The sequence below is a fragment of the Nicotiana tabacum genome, chromosome 13 (genome assembly GCF_000715075.1).
Source record: "Nicotiana tabacum cultivar K326 chromosome 13, ASM71507v2, whole genome shotgun sequence".
Classification (NCBI taxonomy): Eukaryota; Viridiplantae; Streptophyta; class Magnoliopsida; order Solanales; family Solanaceae; genus Nicotiana; species Nicotiana tabacum.
This window is the reverse complement of record NC_134092.1, coordinates 8,307,340-8,322,238: the sequence shown is the minus strand read 5'-3', so window position 1 is coordinate 8,322,238 and position 14,899 is coordinate 8,307,340. Positions and strand designations below refer to the sequence as shown.

At 38.3% G+C, this 14,899-nt stretch overlaps 1 protein-coding gene across 1 annotated transcript; it reads right to left on the bottom strand.

The window, feature by feature from the left end:
- Window positions 1-674: 674 nt before the first annotated feature.
- LOC107797826 (phenylalanine N-monooxygenase CYP79D16-like) lies at window positions 675-4,751 on the bottom strand. Its single transcript, XM_075228604.1, has 3 exons — window positions 4,548-4,751; window positions 4,056-4,151; window positions 675-1,307 (listed from the first exon to the last, which is right to left on the bottom strand). Exons 1-3 carry the CDS (start codon window positions 4,749-4,751, stop codon window positions 675-677), a joined length of 933 nt encoding a protein of 310 aa, XP_075084705.1.
- Between the last annotated feature and the right edge of the window lie 10,148 nt (window positions 4,752-14,899).

Genomic DNA, 14,899 nt, shown 5'->3' with positions numbered 1-14,899 from the left:
GATGTTTTCTCTTTTCCATTTTTGTTTGTTTTGGCAACAAATGTAACCGTTCATGACAATTGGAAATGTCAAATCTTAGTATATTGGCCATTTGGTTCCAGGGTAAGTAGGATGCTAAGGCCTATGTCCAAAAGGAAGCCCAAGAATTAGCAGCGAAGGACATTTGTCATGTATTCATACAATTGGTATAAATATCAATGCAAGTAAGTTTTTACCGTCACACTATAATATTGGATTCAACAGTCACCAAACAAGCCAAGCTTTGATGATCGAAGCGCAATAATAGCCTACCACCGCGACTCGTCTCGGCCTTTACGTGGATGCAAAAGTAAGAAGAAGATTTGTCATGGTAGCTATTACTGCAGCAAAATAACGATATGAATAAATGAGTTTACTGAAAACCAACTCAATGAAGACAATTTGAATCATAGGAAAAGACACTTTTTAATAGTTTCTTTCCTTAAAAAAAGAAAAAAAAAACCAAAATTGAGAAAAAAGAAAAATATGAATTATGGTCTTAAGGAGTGCCACATATCACCTTTAAAATATAGATCATACTAATATTATTGATTCATCCTCTTATAAATACTATAGCAGAAAGAAAACATCTTATATAAGTATATACACATACATGATGTGTACGTACATGCTTTATTATGGTATAATTCATATATTTAAGGGTACATGTCTTTAGGCAATCGCGGTTTTGCCTTAGCAAAAAATGGCATGGTGCGAAGGAGAGCACATTCCGGGTAATCACCAGTCAAGTCATTGCCCAGAGAGTTCGGTGGTAAACTCCAAGTAAACCCTTGAAGAAGCCTAGCAAGTAACATAGTGGTAATTGTTGTGCCAAGTTTTATACCTGGACAACCTCGTCGTCCAATACTAAATGATAACAAACGTAATTCTGAATCAGTGAAAATTACATCACCATCTTCCTCGTTCATATGGCGCTCTGGCTTGAACTTCATGGGATCATCCCAAACTCTAGGGTTTCGGCCAAGTCCAAGACGACTTAATAACACTACACTCCCTTTTGGGATGAAGTATTCACCAACAACAGAATCCGATAAAGACACATGAGGAACGTTAAAAGCCGCCAAGGGATGTACTCGAAAGGACTCTTTAATACAAGCTTTGACATAATTTAACTGTGGCAAATCGGATTCTTGAACCAATCTATTGCTCCCAATGACATTGTCAATCTCTTCTATGGCCCTTTGCATTATCTTTGGTTGGTTCAACATTTCTTTGATTGTCCATTCAACTGTATATGAGGGATTATCTATCGTAGCAAGCATGAATTCCTGTCATTATAATTGGTAACCAAGAAGATCAAACAAAATAATCGTATTTGATTTTCTAAAAACAAACTTTATGTTTTTCTAAAATCAAATCGAAATATTTTCCAAAAAGAAAAAATGCAAGTCTCGTTTCCACATAAACTAATAAACTGATGTGATCCAAACCGACAATCGATCTTCAGGCTTATGTTTCAAAAATACTTTCCAAGTTCTTTTAAAAATTACTCCCTCGTTTCAATTTATGTGAATATTTTTACTTTTCGAGATTCAAACTATGTACACTTCGTCCAATATTTTGAAATATATTTTTTAACATATTGACATGAGAAGAATTGAAACTTATAATACTTTTCACATAACTTTTGAATATCTAAATTTTAACTTTATATATCGAGTTAATCTTGTTCAATTTAGTTTCAAATTGACTCTCGAAAAAAGAAAAGGTTCACATAAACTGAAATGGAGGAAGTAAATTAAGAAAAGCCATTGAGTAATGTTGAATGTTAATGCCTTAATATTGTAAAAAAAGATTTAAATTAGTTCTGAGCAAGATTCAAGGAAGATTTAGTACTTTCTAACAAAATGTTACTCATCTGTTTCGATTTATATGGCAATGTTTGATTGGTGTCCCACATCGACTATAGGAGATGAGGTGTTTGGTTTGTTTATATAGTCTTAGGCAATCCTCACCACATGAGCTAGCTTTTGGGGTTGAGTTAGGCTCAAAGTCCATTTCTTTTTTATCATGGTATCAGAGCCAGACCCACCAAATTCTTATTTCATAAATGTTGGGACCAAATATTGTTTACGCTCTAGATGTCGAGTCCTGGGTTTGTAGGGAGAGAGGGGTGCTGGTGTCTCACATCGGCTATGCGTGGGGTATTTGGTTTGTTTATATAGTCTTGGGTAATTCTCACCCTATAAGGGGGCAAATGCACATATAACCATTCTCGGGAATACTATTTAGAGATTAATCAATACTCATTTTATCCCGAGTTTTTAATCTAAAAATTTGAACTTCACGACAATTCAGAATTTTTTTGTTCTAACTGTAAAACTAAAATCTGGAGGATTGGATTGACGTAGCTTCGAGATGATTTTGGCCGCCTGATTCGCCTTCGCTTTGATGGTGTCCACAATGATCAGCGCCAGCGTCATGACGTCGCCGCTGGCGCTGCGTTTGTCGGAGAGTAGAGTTTTTAGGCAGAGGTTGTAGTTTGGTGTGTTCTTGCATGTGGTTTCTACTAGGTTATTTCTGCTGCTGCTTGTTTTCAGTGTTAAGGTTAATAGCAATATGACTAGATATATTAGAGTCTTCATTTTGGAAAAGAAGAAAAAAACCACCTAAGTTATTGTTTTCAGTGGAGAAACTCAGGGCAGGTAGTTTGCTGGTGTGAACTCTGAAGAGGTTGGGAAGTACATATATTGGATGGAGGTGTTTGCTCTTTAAAAAGAAATTAAAAATCATTCTGTTCAACTCGCTCCGTTTAAAAAAGATATGTACTATTTCCTTATTAGTCTATTTCAATAATGAGAAATTTTTATTAAACAAATAATATGCTTATTTAAGATCAAAAGTTTCAAAAATTTTATTTTTTTTATTAAATTTTATATCAAGTTAAACTAAAAAAAAAGTTAAACAGAGGAAGTATTTGATGTGACTCTTTTAATTTTTAGTTTGTCTAAAACAATAATGGCATATTTTAATATTTAATTTTTTTTTTACTTTTAATAACATAATTTTAGAGATATTACAGTATGTTTAAGATTAGCCAAAATTACTTTTAGTTTATAAGAATTCCTTTTTTTCCTTATCTTAAATTACGTATTTAGCTCAACACCATCATAATGATATAAAAATGAAATTGATAAGGAAGTAAAAGATAGATTACGTACAACGTTGGGCGGGTAGGCGTTATCTTTCTGTTTTCGGCAAAACTTGGACATATTCAGTGGGGTCACTGGTGTGGGAGTGCAGTGGGGATAGACTTAATTTTGAGATATTGTATGAGCAAATATCACTTTTAGCCCGCGCCAGAAACTATTTACATGTATAGAATTTTTATAATTTTTGTATATAACCTATAGTATGTATATATATACAAAAAATATATATTTTTTCGGCTATTATTTTGAGAGCGGCTATACAATGTCATTTCCTCTTAGTTATCACCATTTATTTATGGGTTTTTTTTCTAGTCTTTTTCCGGTGAAGCAAATAGATTTTTGTTTTAGGAGTAGAAAAGAAAATTGATAATGTTTCCCTACATTATTGATGTAATTTATGCCTCACCATTTTTTGACATTATATACATCTTAATATATATATATATATATATATATATATATATATATATATATATATATATATATATATATATATATATATATATATATATATATATTAGGTAATTAAAATTTTATATATACCAGGAAAAAAATATTTACAAATCAAAACAGAACCCTTAGAGCTTTGTCATGTTCAAAGCTTTACTGTACTTCCCTTCCCTCCTCTATGCATTCTTTCTACAACCCTTTTAATAGTCACTAACTATTACATCGGATAGTAGTCCAATCTGTTCAATATTTTCTATGTTTTCTTGTTGCTTCGACAATGCACTTCTTGCATAATTAATTTACTAAGTGTCTCACAATCTCTCGACTTGGCTTGAAAGAGTCTTGCATTCCTCTCCTACCACACAAAATACACGCAGCCTGCTAGCACAACTTTGAATAATTCTGCTTTTGCACTTCTGTTTTCAGTCCAGTTCTCTGCCCAAAGTAATTCCTCAGACCAGCCATAGGTGTTCCTGTGGATACCTTGCCAGTTGAGCAGTCTTTTCCATACTGCAGCAGCATATTGACATTCAAAGAACAGATGTTGAATGGATTCGTTTGCATGTGAACATAAAGGACATAGTTGATTATTATGAATGCCCCACTTTAGCAACCTATCCTTTGTGTATAGCCTACCATGAGCCACCAATGTTAGCGTGAATACCCACCTAGGACATCCTGCATTGTTGCATACTAACTTCCTTCAGCTCACTTTGTTGAAGTCTCCTCGCAGTTTATGATATATGTATTTGATGGAGCAAGTTTGCATCTGCATTAGATCTTCATATGGGTAGCCTGCCTTCTCAAAGTTCTCTTTGGCTTTCAGAATCTTCCTCATAATCCATGAAGCTTGGCTAGGTTGCACCTCCCATACGTGCTTGCTTTTTATATATAGTAACAATGCACCCATTGGATCCCTAGTTTATTCTTCTCCTTGCATAGGTTCCATAACTGCTTGCTAATATCTGCTTTGTTCCATAAGGACATGTCCATTACATTGAAACCACCCGCTGACTTAGGCTGAAAGACTTTCTCCCAAGCTAGGAGAGCTTTCTTTGATATAGTGCCACCCCATGTCCATAAAAAACTCCTGCAAATTGCCTCTACCATTTTTGTAATCTTCTTTGGTAGCATGAAGATTTTAGCCCAGAAAGTTTAAATGGAAAATAGGACACTTTTGATGAGTCGCAGTCTCCCTGCATATGATAATAATTTGGTTGTCCAGGATGTGATTTTCCCACTAGTTTGTCAATTAGAGGTTGGCATTGAGTTATTGACACTCTTTTAGAGCTTAAAGGTACTCCAAGATATCTCACTGGCAACTTCCCTCTTGGAATGCCAAGGAACTCCAGTATTTCTTTTTGAATATCCTGTGAAACACCACCAAAGAAGATAGAGCCTTTCTTCTTATTAATTTCCAGTCCTCATCCTCTTGACAAATCCAGAAAACACTTGTATAGCAGCTAAACTGAAACTGTATCTCCTCTGCAAAACAATAAAGGTCATCTACAAATCCAAGTTGCATGATCTGCATCTTGGCACATTTGGGATGAAAGTTGAAGTCCAGGATACAGTGCAATGCCTTCAATCTTCTATTGAGGTACTCCATTGCTAGTACAAATAGGAAAGGGGATAGGGGGTCCCCTTGTCTAAGCCCTTTCCTAGCATCAAATGGTTGAGTTGTTGAGCCATTTAAGATGATGGTGTAAGTAACAGTTTGTACACAAGTCAATATTCATTTCACAAATTTCTCTGAAAATGCTAAGGCACATAATACTTGTTCAAGAAAAGGCCATTCAAATGAGTCATATGCCTTCTGCATGTCCAGCTTCATCATGCATCTTGGTGACACCCCTTTCCTCTCATACCTTTTTATTAGCTCATGAATCAGTATGATATTATCAATAATAACTCTTCCAAGAACAAAAGCAGACTAAGTCTTATCTATTTAATCGTCCATGACTCCTGGTAGTCAACTAGTCAGAACCTTTGAAATGATTTTGTAGACTGTAGTGCAACAGGAAATAGGTCTATACTCCTTTATGGTAGCAGGATTCTTGACTTTGGGTATAAGAGTTATTGAAGTACAGTTAACTGGCTTGAACATCTGTGATGATTGAAAGAAATCCAATACAGCTTGTGTTACCTTCTCCCCTATGATATTCCATGATTTATTGAAGAAACCTGTATTGAATCCATCATATCCCGGGGCCTTCAAGTCATCTATATCTTACAGAGCTTTCCATACCTCTTGCCTTGTAACAGGTAGTATCAATTTGTGTTGTTGCTCTCTATTGAGAATTGCCTCTCTTTTCATTACATTTGGATCTATTGCTTGGATTACAAGAGCATTTGACCATATCAACTGTTTATAGTAGCCAAGTACTTCAACCTCTATTTCATCCTCCATGTGTACCTGAAACCCTAGATCAGTAGTGAGACTATGAATTCCATTTAAAGTGAACCTGTTCTTTATATATGCAAAGAATTATGCAGAATTAGAATCCCCGAGCTTCAGCCATTGCACCCTTGAACTTTGCCTATAGATGCTTTTTTCAATCAGTATCCACTTCTCTCGGTTACTTTTCAGTTCCTTCTCTTTCTCAACTAGTTCTTGATTCATTTTTTTACAGTCCATTTTCTCCTGCACCTCCTGTAGTTCCATTCTGATTTCTTTGATTCTGCCATCAACACCTTTGTATTGCTGTGTGTTAAGGCCCTTAATGACTTATTTAACTCTCTTGAGCTTGTTCCACACTCCTTATAGGTTTCCAATATCTCCAGTTGTACTCCATGCTTGCTTCACTTCTGGTAGGAATTGGGGGTGATCAGCCAGGCAGTTAAAAAAACTGAACAAACTAGCTTTCTTCCTCTGCATTTGTGTGATCATCAGCTTAAAGGGTTAATGATCAGAGAATGATGGTTCTAGGATCTGTATATACAGATTGGGCATTGTCAGCAACCAGTTTGTGTTAACTATTCCACTATCGATCCTACTGTTGGTATGATTATTTTTCCTTGTATAGTCTCTACCAACAATAGGTAATATTCATTCATGCTAGTGTCAGTCATGAATTCCCTGAAATCCTTTGTTTCCATATCTTGTATTACAGTACCATGTTGTCTGTCTTGACTATTAAGTACTGAATTGAAATCTTCCATTGCTATCCATGGTCCATGTTGTATACTGTTTATTTGCCTAAGTTTTTGCCACATACTCAACCTATCTTTAATAGTATGCAAGACATATATTGTAGTAAATCCAAATGATACCAATCTTGAGTGAGTTCTGACTTGTCCATGTATGTACTGACAATCCATTCAATTAGTTCAAAATCAAAAATTCTTGGATCCCAAAAAATCCATATTATGCTCTTATTGTTGTTGCTGAAGCTTGATATCCCTTGCCATCCTGGGGCAATTTTGCTGATAGTACTGCTAGTCTTCTGCTCCTTTATTCTATGTTATACTAGTGCAATCACTTCCTTTTTATTCTACTTTTATGAAGTCCTTTGTCTCCTTTTGGTTGTATGCATTATTTAAACCTCTAACATTCCATGTAATTACACTCATACTGGTATGAATTGTGTATCATGATATTGCTCCTGCCCCCTATAAGACCCCATCTGCACATTGCTTAGTCCTAGAGCATTGGTTGTGTGCTCTTGTCCCCTTACTAAGGATTGGAATCCATTATAGCCTCCAAGAACCTTGCCTTCAACTTGCTTTGTTTTTGCCATCCTTGCTGCCGATTTTCTACTTACTGTTGTCCACCCTTCTTCTGCAGGTTGCTCAGTAGATGCACTAAGCTGTATTGTATTGTCCTCTAGGGGCTTTGGTGTTTCCACCCTCTTTGTTTGATCCCTCCCCTGATCATTCTCCTTACGTCCAGACTTCTCAGTCTTTTGCCAGATTTGCTTGACTTTATTCCCTCTCCCTTTGTATGCTTGCCTTTGTGGTTGCTGCATTATGTTCTCATTGCAATGTCCTATATGTAGACATGTGGTGCAGTATGTAGGTTTCCAGTCATAGTTTACCTCTTGCTCAATTGTTTTTCTCTTTTGGTCCTGCAGCTTCACCCCTTCTAGGTAGAGGTTTAGTAATATCCATCTCAATCAGTATTCTAGCATAATATATTCTAACTGTAGTAGTTGTATTACCCAGGGCACTACCAATTTTACTTAATGCCTTCATGCTCCAATAGTTCAGGGGAAGATTTGGAAACTTCACCCACAGCGGAATGGTTCTAAGAACTTCTTCATGCAAATTGAGCTCTAGTGTCCATGCTTTCATTACAATAGGATGATTGTTAATGGTATGAGGCCCAGTATACAAGACTTGGTTTCTTTCCTCCAAATTTGCAAATCGAATTACAAAATAGTCTTCATTATGATGGTAGATCTGGGGTTTTATTGAATACTTACCTACTGAAGCAAGGAATCTGTCACGACTTGAAATTTTCACCTTCGAGACCATGATGGCGCCTAACATTTCACTTGCTAGGCAAGCCAACGTTAGAAAAATCTTAACCATTTTTAAACAAGTCAATTTAAGCAGAAGTCAATTACTGAAATAAAGTGCGGAAGATCACAACAACCGAATCATCAAAATACATCCTCGAATCTGGTGTCACAAGTGCACAAGTTACTAGGATAATACAAATAAAGGTCTGAATAAAATTTAAGCTATTTGAAAGATAATACACAACTAAGATAATATAGAAGGTGACTTCAGAACTGCAGTCGCTGTGCAGTTATACCTCAAGTCTCCTCTGGGTAGCTGAATCCGATCAAGTCTATGGTACGCCACTGGGACCAACTCCAAAATCTGCACAAGAAGTGCACAGTGTAGTATGAGTACAACCGACCCCATGTACTCCGTAAGTATCGAGCCTAACATCAACGAAGTAGTGATGAGGCTATGACAAGACACGCACGTAAATAACCTGTACAAGTATATACAAATAGGAAGCAACAACAAAACAATAAATAATAATTTATAAATTTGGAAGGGAACATGCGAAGGGGAATGATATAGAAATTTCAGCAGGAGGAGTGCCACGTAGGAACCAATTAATTGATCAATAATAAAATGAGCAACTGATAATATGAAAATGGCACGACACCACCCTTCGTGCTTTTACTCTCATTCCTCCCATAATTTGATAAATAAATAATAATAATTGGTACGGCATCACCTTTCGTGCTTTAACTCTCTCTTGGCACGGCATCACCCTTCGTGCTTTTACACTCTCTGAAAATGGCACGACATCACCTTTTGTGCTTTTACACTCAAAAATGACACATCAACACCTTTCGTGCTTTTACGCTTTTTCTCACCATGACAATGATAGTATAAATAATAAAAATGGCACGGCATCACCATTCGTGCTTTTACGCTCTTTCTCACCATATTCAACAATAATTAAATCAATAAGAATTCCATGAATAACGATCAAATAATCAATAATAAATTTAAACAAGAATATCTTAATTAAATAAACAATTATTCAAAATGAATTGAATATCCCAGCATACTTTGACTCAACCATAACGCATAAGTACTCGTCACCTCACATATACATTGTACCCGCATATTAAATCACGTAGCAAATAAATAAATAAAATCTTACTCCCTCAAGTCAAGGTTAACCACGACACTTACCTCGCTTTGCAACCAACTCAAGATTCCAATAAACCATTGCCTCGCGAATTCATGTCTGAAATCCTCAAATATAGTCATAAATAATTCAATATACTCAATACAAATCATAGGAATTAATTTCATACGAATTTACTAATTTTTCGGATTAAAATCCAAAATTCATCTTAAAAATCAACAGTGGGTACCATGTCTCGAATCTCATAGAAACTTACAAAATCCGAACACCCGTTCCGAGACGAGTCCAACCACACAAAAATTATCAAATTCCGATGTCAAATGGACCTTCAAATCTTAAATTTTCGTCTTTGGAATGTTTTACAAAAATTCCAATTTCTTCCATCTAAATCCGAAATAAATGATGAATATAGACATGGATTTATGAAATATAATCACTTTTGGTTATAGAACACTTACCCAATTCAAAGTCGTGAAAAATCTCTTTGGAATTGCCTAAATCCGAGTCTCAAAACTCAAAAATGAGTAAAAATAGTTAACTTCTGATTTTATGGGTTCTGTCCAGTCTTTTTCGCATCTGCGGACACTTAACCGCATCTTCGGTTCCACTTTTGCGAAGATTGGGGTCGCTTCTGCGGGCTGGATCGCTTCTGCGAAGAAGCGTCCCCACTTCTGCGAAAAGGCTGCCCTTCCCCCTTTCCCGCTTCTGCGATGCGTGTGCCGCTTCTGTGGTGCCCCGTCCGCTTCTGTGAGGCCTAACTCGCTTCTGTGAGCTCACATCTATGGTCTAAAATCCGCAGGTGCGATTACACCAGAAGGCCAAAATTTTAGATTTTCCTTAAGTTCAAATTTTGATTCGTTAACCATCCGGAATCCACCCGAGGCCCCCTGGTCCTCAAACAAATACACCAAAAAGTCCTAGAATATCATACGAACTTAATCGAAACCTCAAATCACATCAAACAACACTAAAATCATGAATCATACCCCAATTCAAGCTTATGGAACTTAAGAATTTTCAACTTCTACATTCGATGACGAAACCTATCAAATCAATTCCGATTGTCCTCAAATTTTGCACACAAGTCATAAATGACATAACAGACCTATTCAAATTTTCAGAATCGAATTCCGACCCCGATATCAAAAAGTCAAATCCGTGGTCAAACTTTAAAAATCTTTAGCCTTTAAATTCCTAGTTTCCGTTAAATGGCCATAACTTGAGCTAGGGACCTCCAAATTAAATTCCGGGCATACGCCTAAGTCCCAAATCACGATACGGACCTATCAAAACTGTATTAATCCGGGTCCGTTTGCTCAAAATGCTGACCAAAGTGAACTTAATTGAGTTTTAATACTCTATTTCACATTTTAATCAATTTTTCATATAAAAACTTTCTGAAAAATTATACGGACTGTGCACGCAAGTCGAGGAATGATGAATAGTGCTTTTTGAGGTCTTAGAACACAGTAATGAATGTTTAAATTAAAGATGATATTTTGGGTAATCACATTCTCCACCTCTAAAATAAACGTTCGTCCTTGAATGGAATTAGAAAAATAACTGAGCTGGTGAAAAGATGTGGATATCTACTCCGCATGACCGACTCGGACTCCCGGATAGATGCTTCTACCGAATAACCTCTCCATTGCACCCGAACTGAAGGATAACTCTTACACCTCAACTGTCAGACCTGCCGGACTAGAATAGCTACTGGCTCCTCTTCATAAGTCAAATCATTGTCCAATTGGACTGAGCTGAAATCTAATTACATGGGATGGATCACCATGATATTTCCGGAGCATAGACACATGGAACACCAGATGAACTGCTGATAAACTTGGTGGTAGTGCAAGCTTGTAGGCTACTTTACCCACCCTTTCAAGAATTTCAAAGGGTACAATATACCTAGGGCTCAACTTGCCCTTCTTTCAGAATCTCATTACACCTCTCATAGGTGAAACCCGGAGCAATACTCTTTCTCCAACCATGAATGCAATATCTCAAACTTTACGGTTGGCATAACTCTTTTGCCTAGACTGAGCTGTGCGATGTCGATCCTGAATAATCTTAACCTTATCCAAGGCATCCTGTACCAAATCGGTACCCAACAATCGATCCTCTCCCGGTTCAAACCAGTTAACCGGTGAACGACATTGCCTCCCATATAATGCTTCATATGGAGCCATCTGAATGCTCAACTAGTAGCTGTTATTATAGGCAAACTCTGCAAGTGGCAAGAACTGATCCCAAGAGCCTCCAAAGTCTATAATACAAGCGTGAAGCATATCTTCCAATATTTGAATGGTGCGCTCTGACTGTTCGTTTGTCTGTGGATGAAATGATGTACTCAACTCAACCTGTGTGCCTAACTCACATTGTATAGCTCTCCAGAAGTACGAGGTGAACTGTGTATCTCGATCAGAAATGATAGATACGGGCACACCATGAAGGCGGACAATCTCACGAATGTAAATTTCACCTAACCGCTCTGAAGAATACGTAACTGTTACTAGAATGAAATGTGCTGACTTAGTCAACCTGTCCACAATGACCCATACTGCGTCGAACTTTCTCTGAGTCCGTGGGTGCCCAACCACAAAATTCATAGTGATACGCTCCCACATCCACTCAGGAATTTCTAACTTCTGAAGCAAACCACCAGGTCTCTGATGCTCGTACTTGACTTGCTGACAATTTAGACACCAAGCTACATACACAACTATATCCTTCTTCATTCTCCTGCACCAATAATGTTGCCACAAATCTTTATACATTTTGGCGGCACCTGGATGGATAGAATACTTTGAACGATGGGCCTCTTCCAGAATTAATCCACGAAGCTCATCCACATTAGGCACACAAATATGACCCTACATCCGTAAAACTCCACCTTCCCCCACAACAACCTGTTTGGAAACCATAAGCAAATGAGGATCATCATATTGTCGCTCCCTAATACGCTCATATAAAGAAGATTGAGCGATAGTGCAAGCTAGAACCCGACTAGGTTCTAAAATATCTAACCTCACGAACTGATTAGCCAAAGTCTAAACATCTGTAGCTAACTGTCTCTCACCAACCGAAATATATAGAAGACTGCCCATACTCACAACCTTTCTACTCAAAGCATCGGTCACCACATTGGCCTTTTCTGGGTGATACAAAATAGTGATATCATAGGCTTTTAACAACTCCAACCATCTTCTATGCCTCAAATTGAGATCTTTTTGACTTAACAGATACTGTAGGCTACGATGATCAGTGAATACCTCACACGAGATACCGTAAAGGTAATGCCTCCAAATCTTCAATGCATGAATAATGACTGCCAATTCTAAGTCATGAACAGGATAATTCTTCTCGTGAACTTTCAACTGCCATGACGCATATGCAATCACCCTGCCATCTTGCATCAATACTGCACCAAGCCCAACGCGAGATGCATCACAATATACCGTATAAGATCCTGAACCTGTGGGTAATACCAACACTGGCGGCATAGTAAAAGCAGTCTTGAGCTTCTGAAAGTTCAACTCACACTCTTCTGACCATCCAAATGGAACACCTTTCTGGGTCATTTTGGTCAATGGGCTTGCTATAGATGAAAACCCTTCCATAAACCAGCGATAATAACCCGCCAAACCCAGAAAACTCCGTATCTCCGTAACTGAAGTAGGCCTAGTTTTGAACTGCCTCAATCTTCTTAGGATCCATATTTATGCCTTATGTTGATACAACATGCCCCAAAAAGGCAACTGAGTTTAACCAAAACTCGTATTTTGAAAATTTGGCATATAACTGATTATTCTTCAAAGTCTGAAGCACAATCCGAATATGTTGCTCATGCTCCTCTTGACTGCTGGAGTAAATAAAGATGTCATTAATGAATACAACCACAAATGAATCCAGATAGGGCTTGAACACCTGATTCATCATATCCATAAATGCTGTTGGGGCATTTGTCAACCCAAATAACATCACTAGGAATTTGTAATGCCCATAGCGAGTCCAAAAAGTTGTCTTAGGGACATCAGATGCCTAATCTTCAGCTGATGGTAACCAGACCTCAAGTCGATCTTTGATAACACCTTGGCAACCTAAAGCTAATCGAATAAGTCATCAATTCTTGGAAGTGGATACTTGTTCTTGATAGTAGCCTTGTTCAACTGCCGATAATCTATACACATCCGCATTGAACTATCTTTCTTCTTCAAAAACAACACTGGTGCACCCTAGGGCGAGACACTAGGTCTAATGAATCCCTGATCAAGCAAGTCTTGTAACTGCTCCTTCAACTCTTTCAACTTCGGCGGGGCCATACGGTATGTTGGAATAGAAATTGGCTGAGTGCCCGGAGCCAAATCAATACAGAAGTCAATATCTCTGTTGGGTGGCATCCCCAGCAAATCTGCAGGAAATACTTTTGGAAATTCACGAACAACTAGTACTGAGTCCGTAGAAGAAACATCCGCACTAGGATCGCGAATATAAGCCAAATAGGCTAGACACCCCTTCTCGACTATATGCCGAGCTTTCATATAAGAAATAACCTTGCTGGTAGAATAACCAGGAATTCCTTTCCACTCTAATTGAGGTAACACAGACATGGCTAGGGTCACCGTATTGTCATGACGATCCAACATATTATGATAAGATGGCAGCCAATCCATACCCAAGATGATATCAAAATCTACCATATCAAGAAGTAGAAGATCCACGCTAGTCTCAAGACTCCCAATAGTAACCACACACGAACGATAGACATGATCTACCATAACAGAATCTCCCACTGACGTGGATACACATACAGAAGCACTCAGAGAATCACGAGGCACAACCAGATATGAAGCAAAATAGGAGGACACAAAGGAATTAGTAGATCCTGGATCAAATAGAACTGAAGCATCTCTATGGAAAACTGGAACATACGTGTGATCACAGCATCGGATGACTCGACGAAAAGCATAAAATCGGGACTGGGCCCCACCACTCTCAACTGCGTCCCTGGGACGGCCTCTAACCGGCTGGCCTCCACCCCTTATGGCCTGATCTCCACCTCTAACTGTCTGACCCCTGCCCGTAGCTGGCTGGGCGGGTGGCAGAACAACTGGTGATGGAATCATAGCACGAGAACCCTGCTGTTGTGAACTGCTCGATGCCCGAGGGCAAAATCTAGAAATGTGCCTCGGATCACCACAAGTATAACAGGTCCTCGGGTGTTGTGACTGCTGACTCTGGAACTGGCCATGTCGACCTGGATAACCGCTCTGATGACTCTGAATCGGAGGTGCATTAATAGGAGCTGGTGGTGCACTGTAAGCTAGCTGGTCGGAATGAGACACGTTAGAGCCGTGACCACTTGAAGCACTGTGGGATGCCTGGAGCACTGAATGAAACGTCCTGGGAGGATGGTCTCTACCAAAATTACCCCTACATCTAGATGAGGCACCACTAAACCCACCGAACTGACGAGGCCTCTTATCAGACCACTGCTTTCTCTCATGTGCAAGAACTATCTCGATCCTCCTCGCAATATTAGCAATCGCCTGAAAGGAAATCTCACTTCCGGTCTCCTTAGCCATCTGAAGCCTGATAGGGTGAGTGAGTCCCTCATTAAACCTCCTCACTCTCTCTC

What these genes read in the sequence shown, in the direction of transcription:
- LOC107797826 (XM_075228604.1), bottom strand. Translation starts at nt 4,751, where the DNA reads ATGGTAGAGGCAATTTGCAGGAGTTTTTTATGGACATGGGGTGGCACT. An exon ending in ATAAACTAGGGATCCAATGG is followed by an intron (nt 4,152 to 4,547) that starts GTGCATTGTTAC and finishes ATGCTGCTGCAG; the next exon opens with TATGGAAAAGACTGCTCAAC. An exon ending in GAACTGGACTGAAAACAGAA is followed by an intron (nt 1,308 to 4,055) that starts GTGCAAAAGCAG and finishes TTATAATGACAG; the next exon opens with GAATTCATGCTTGCTACGAT.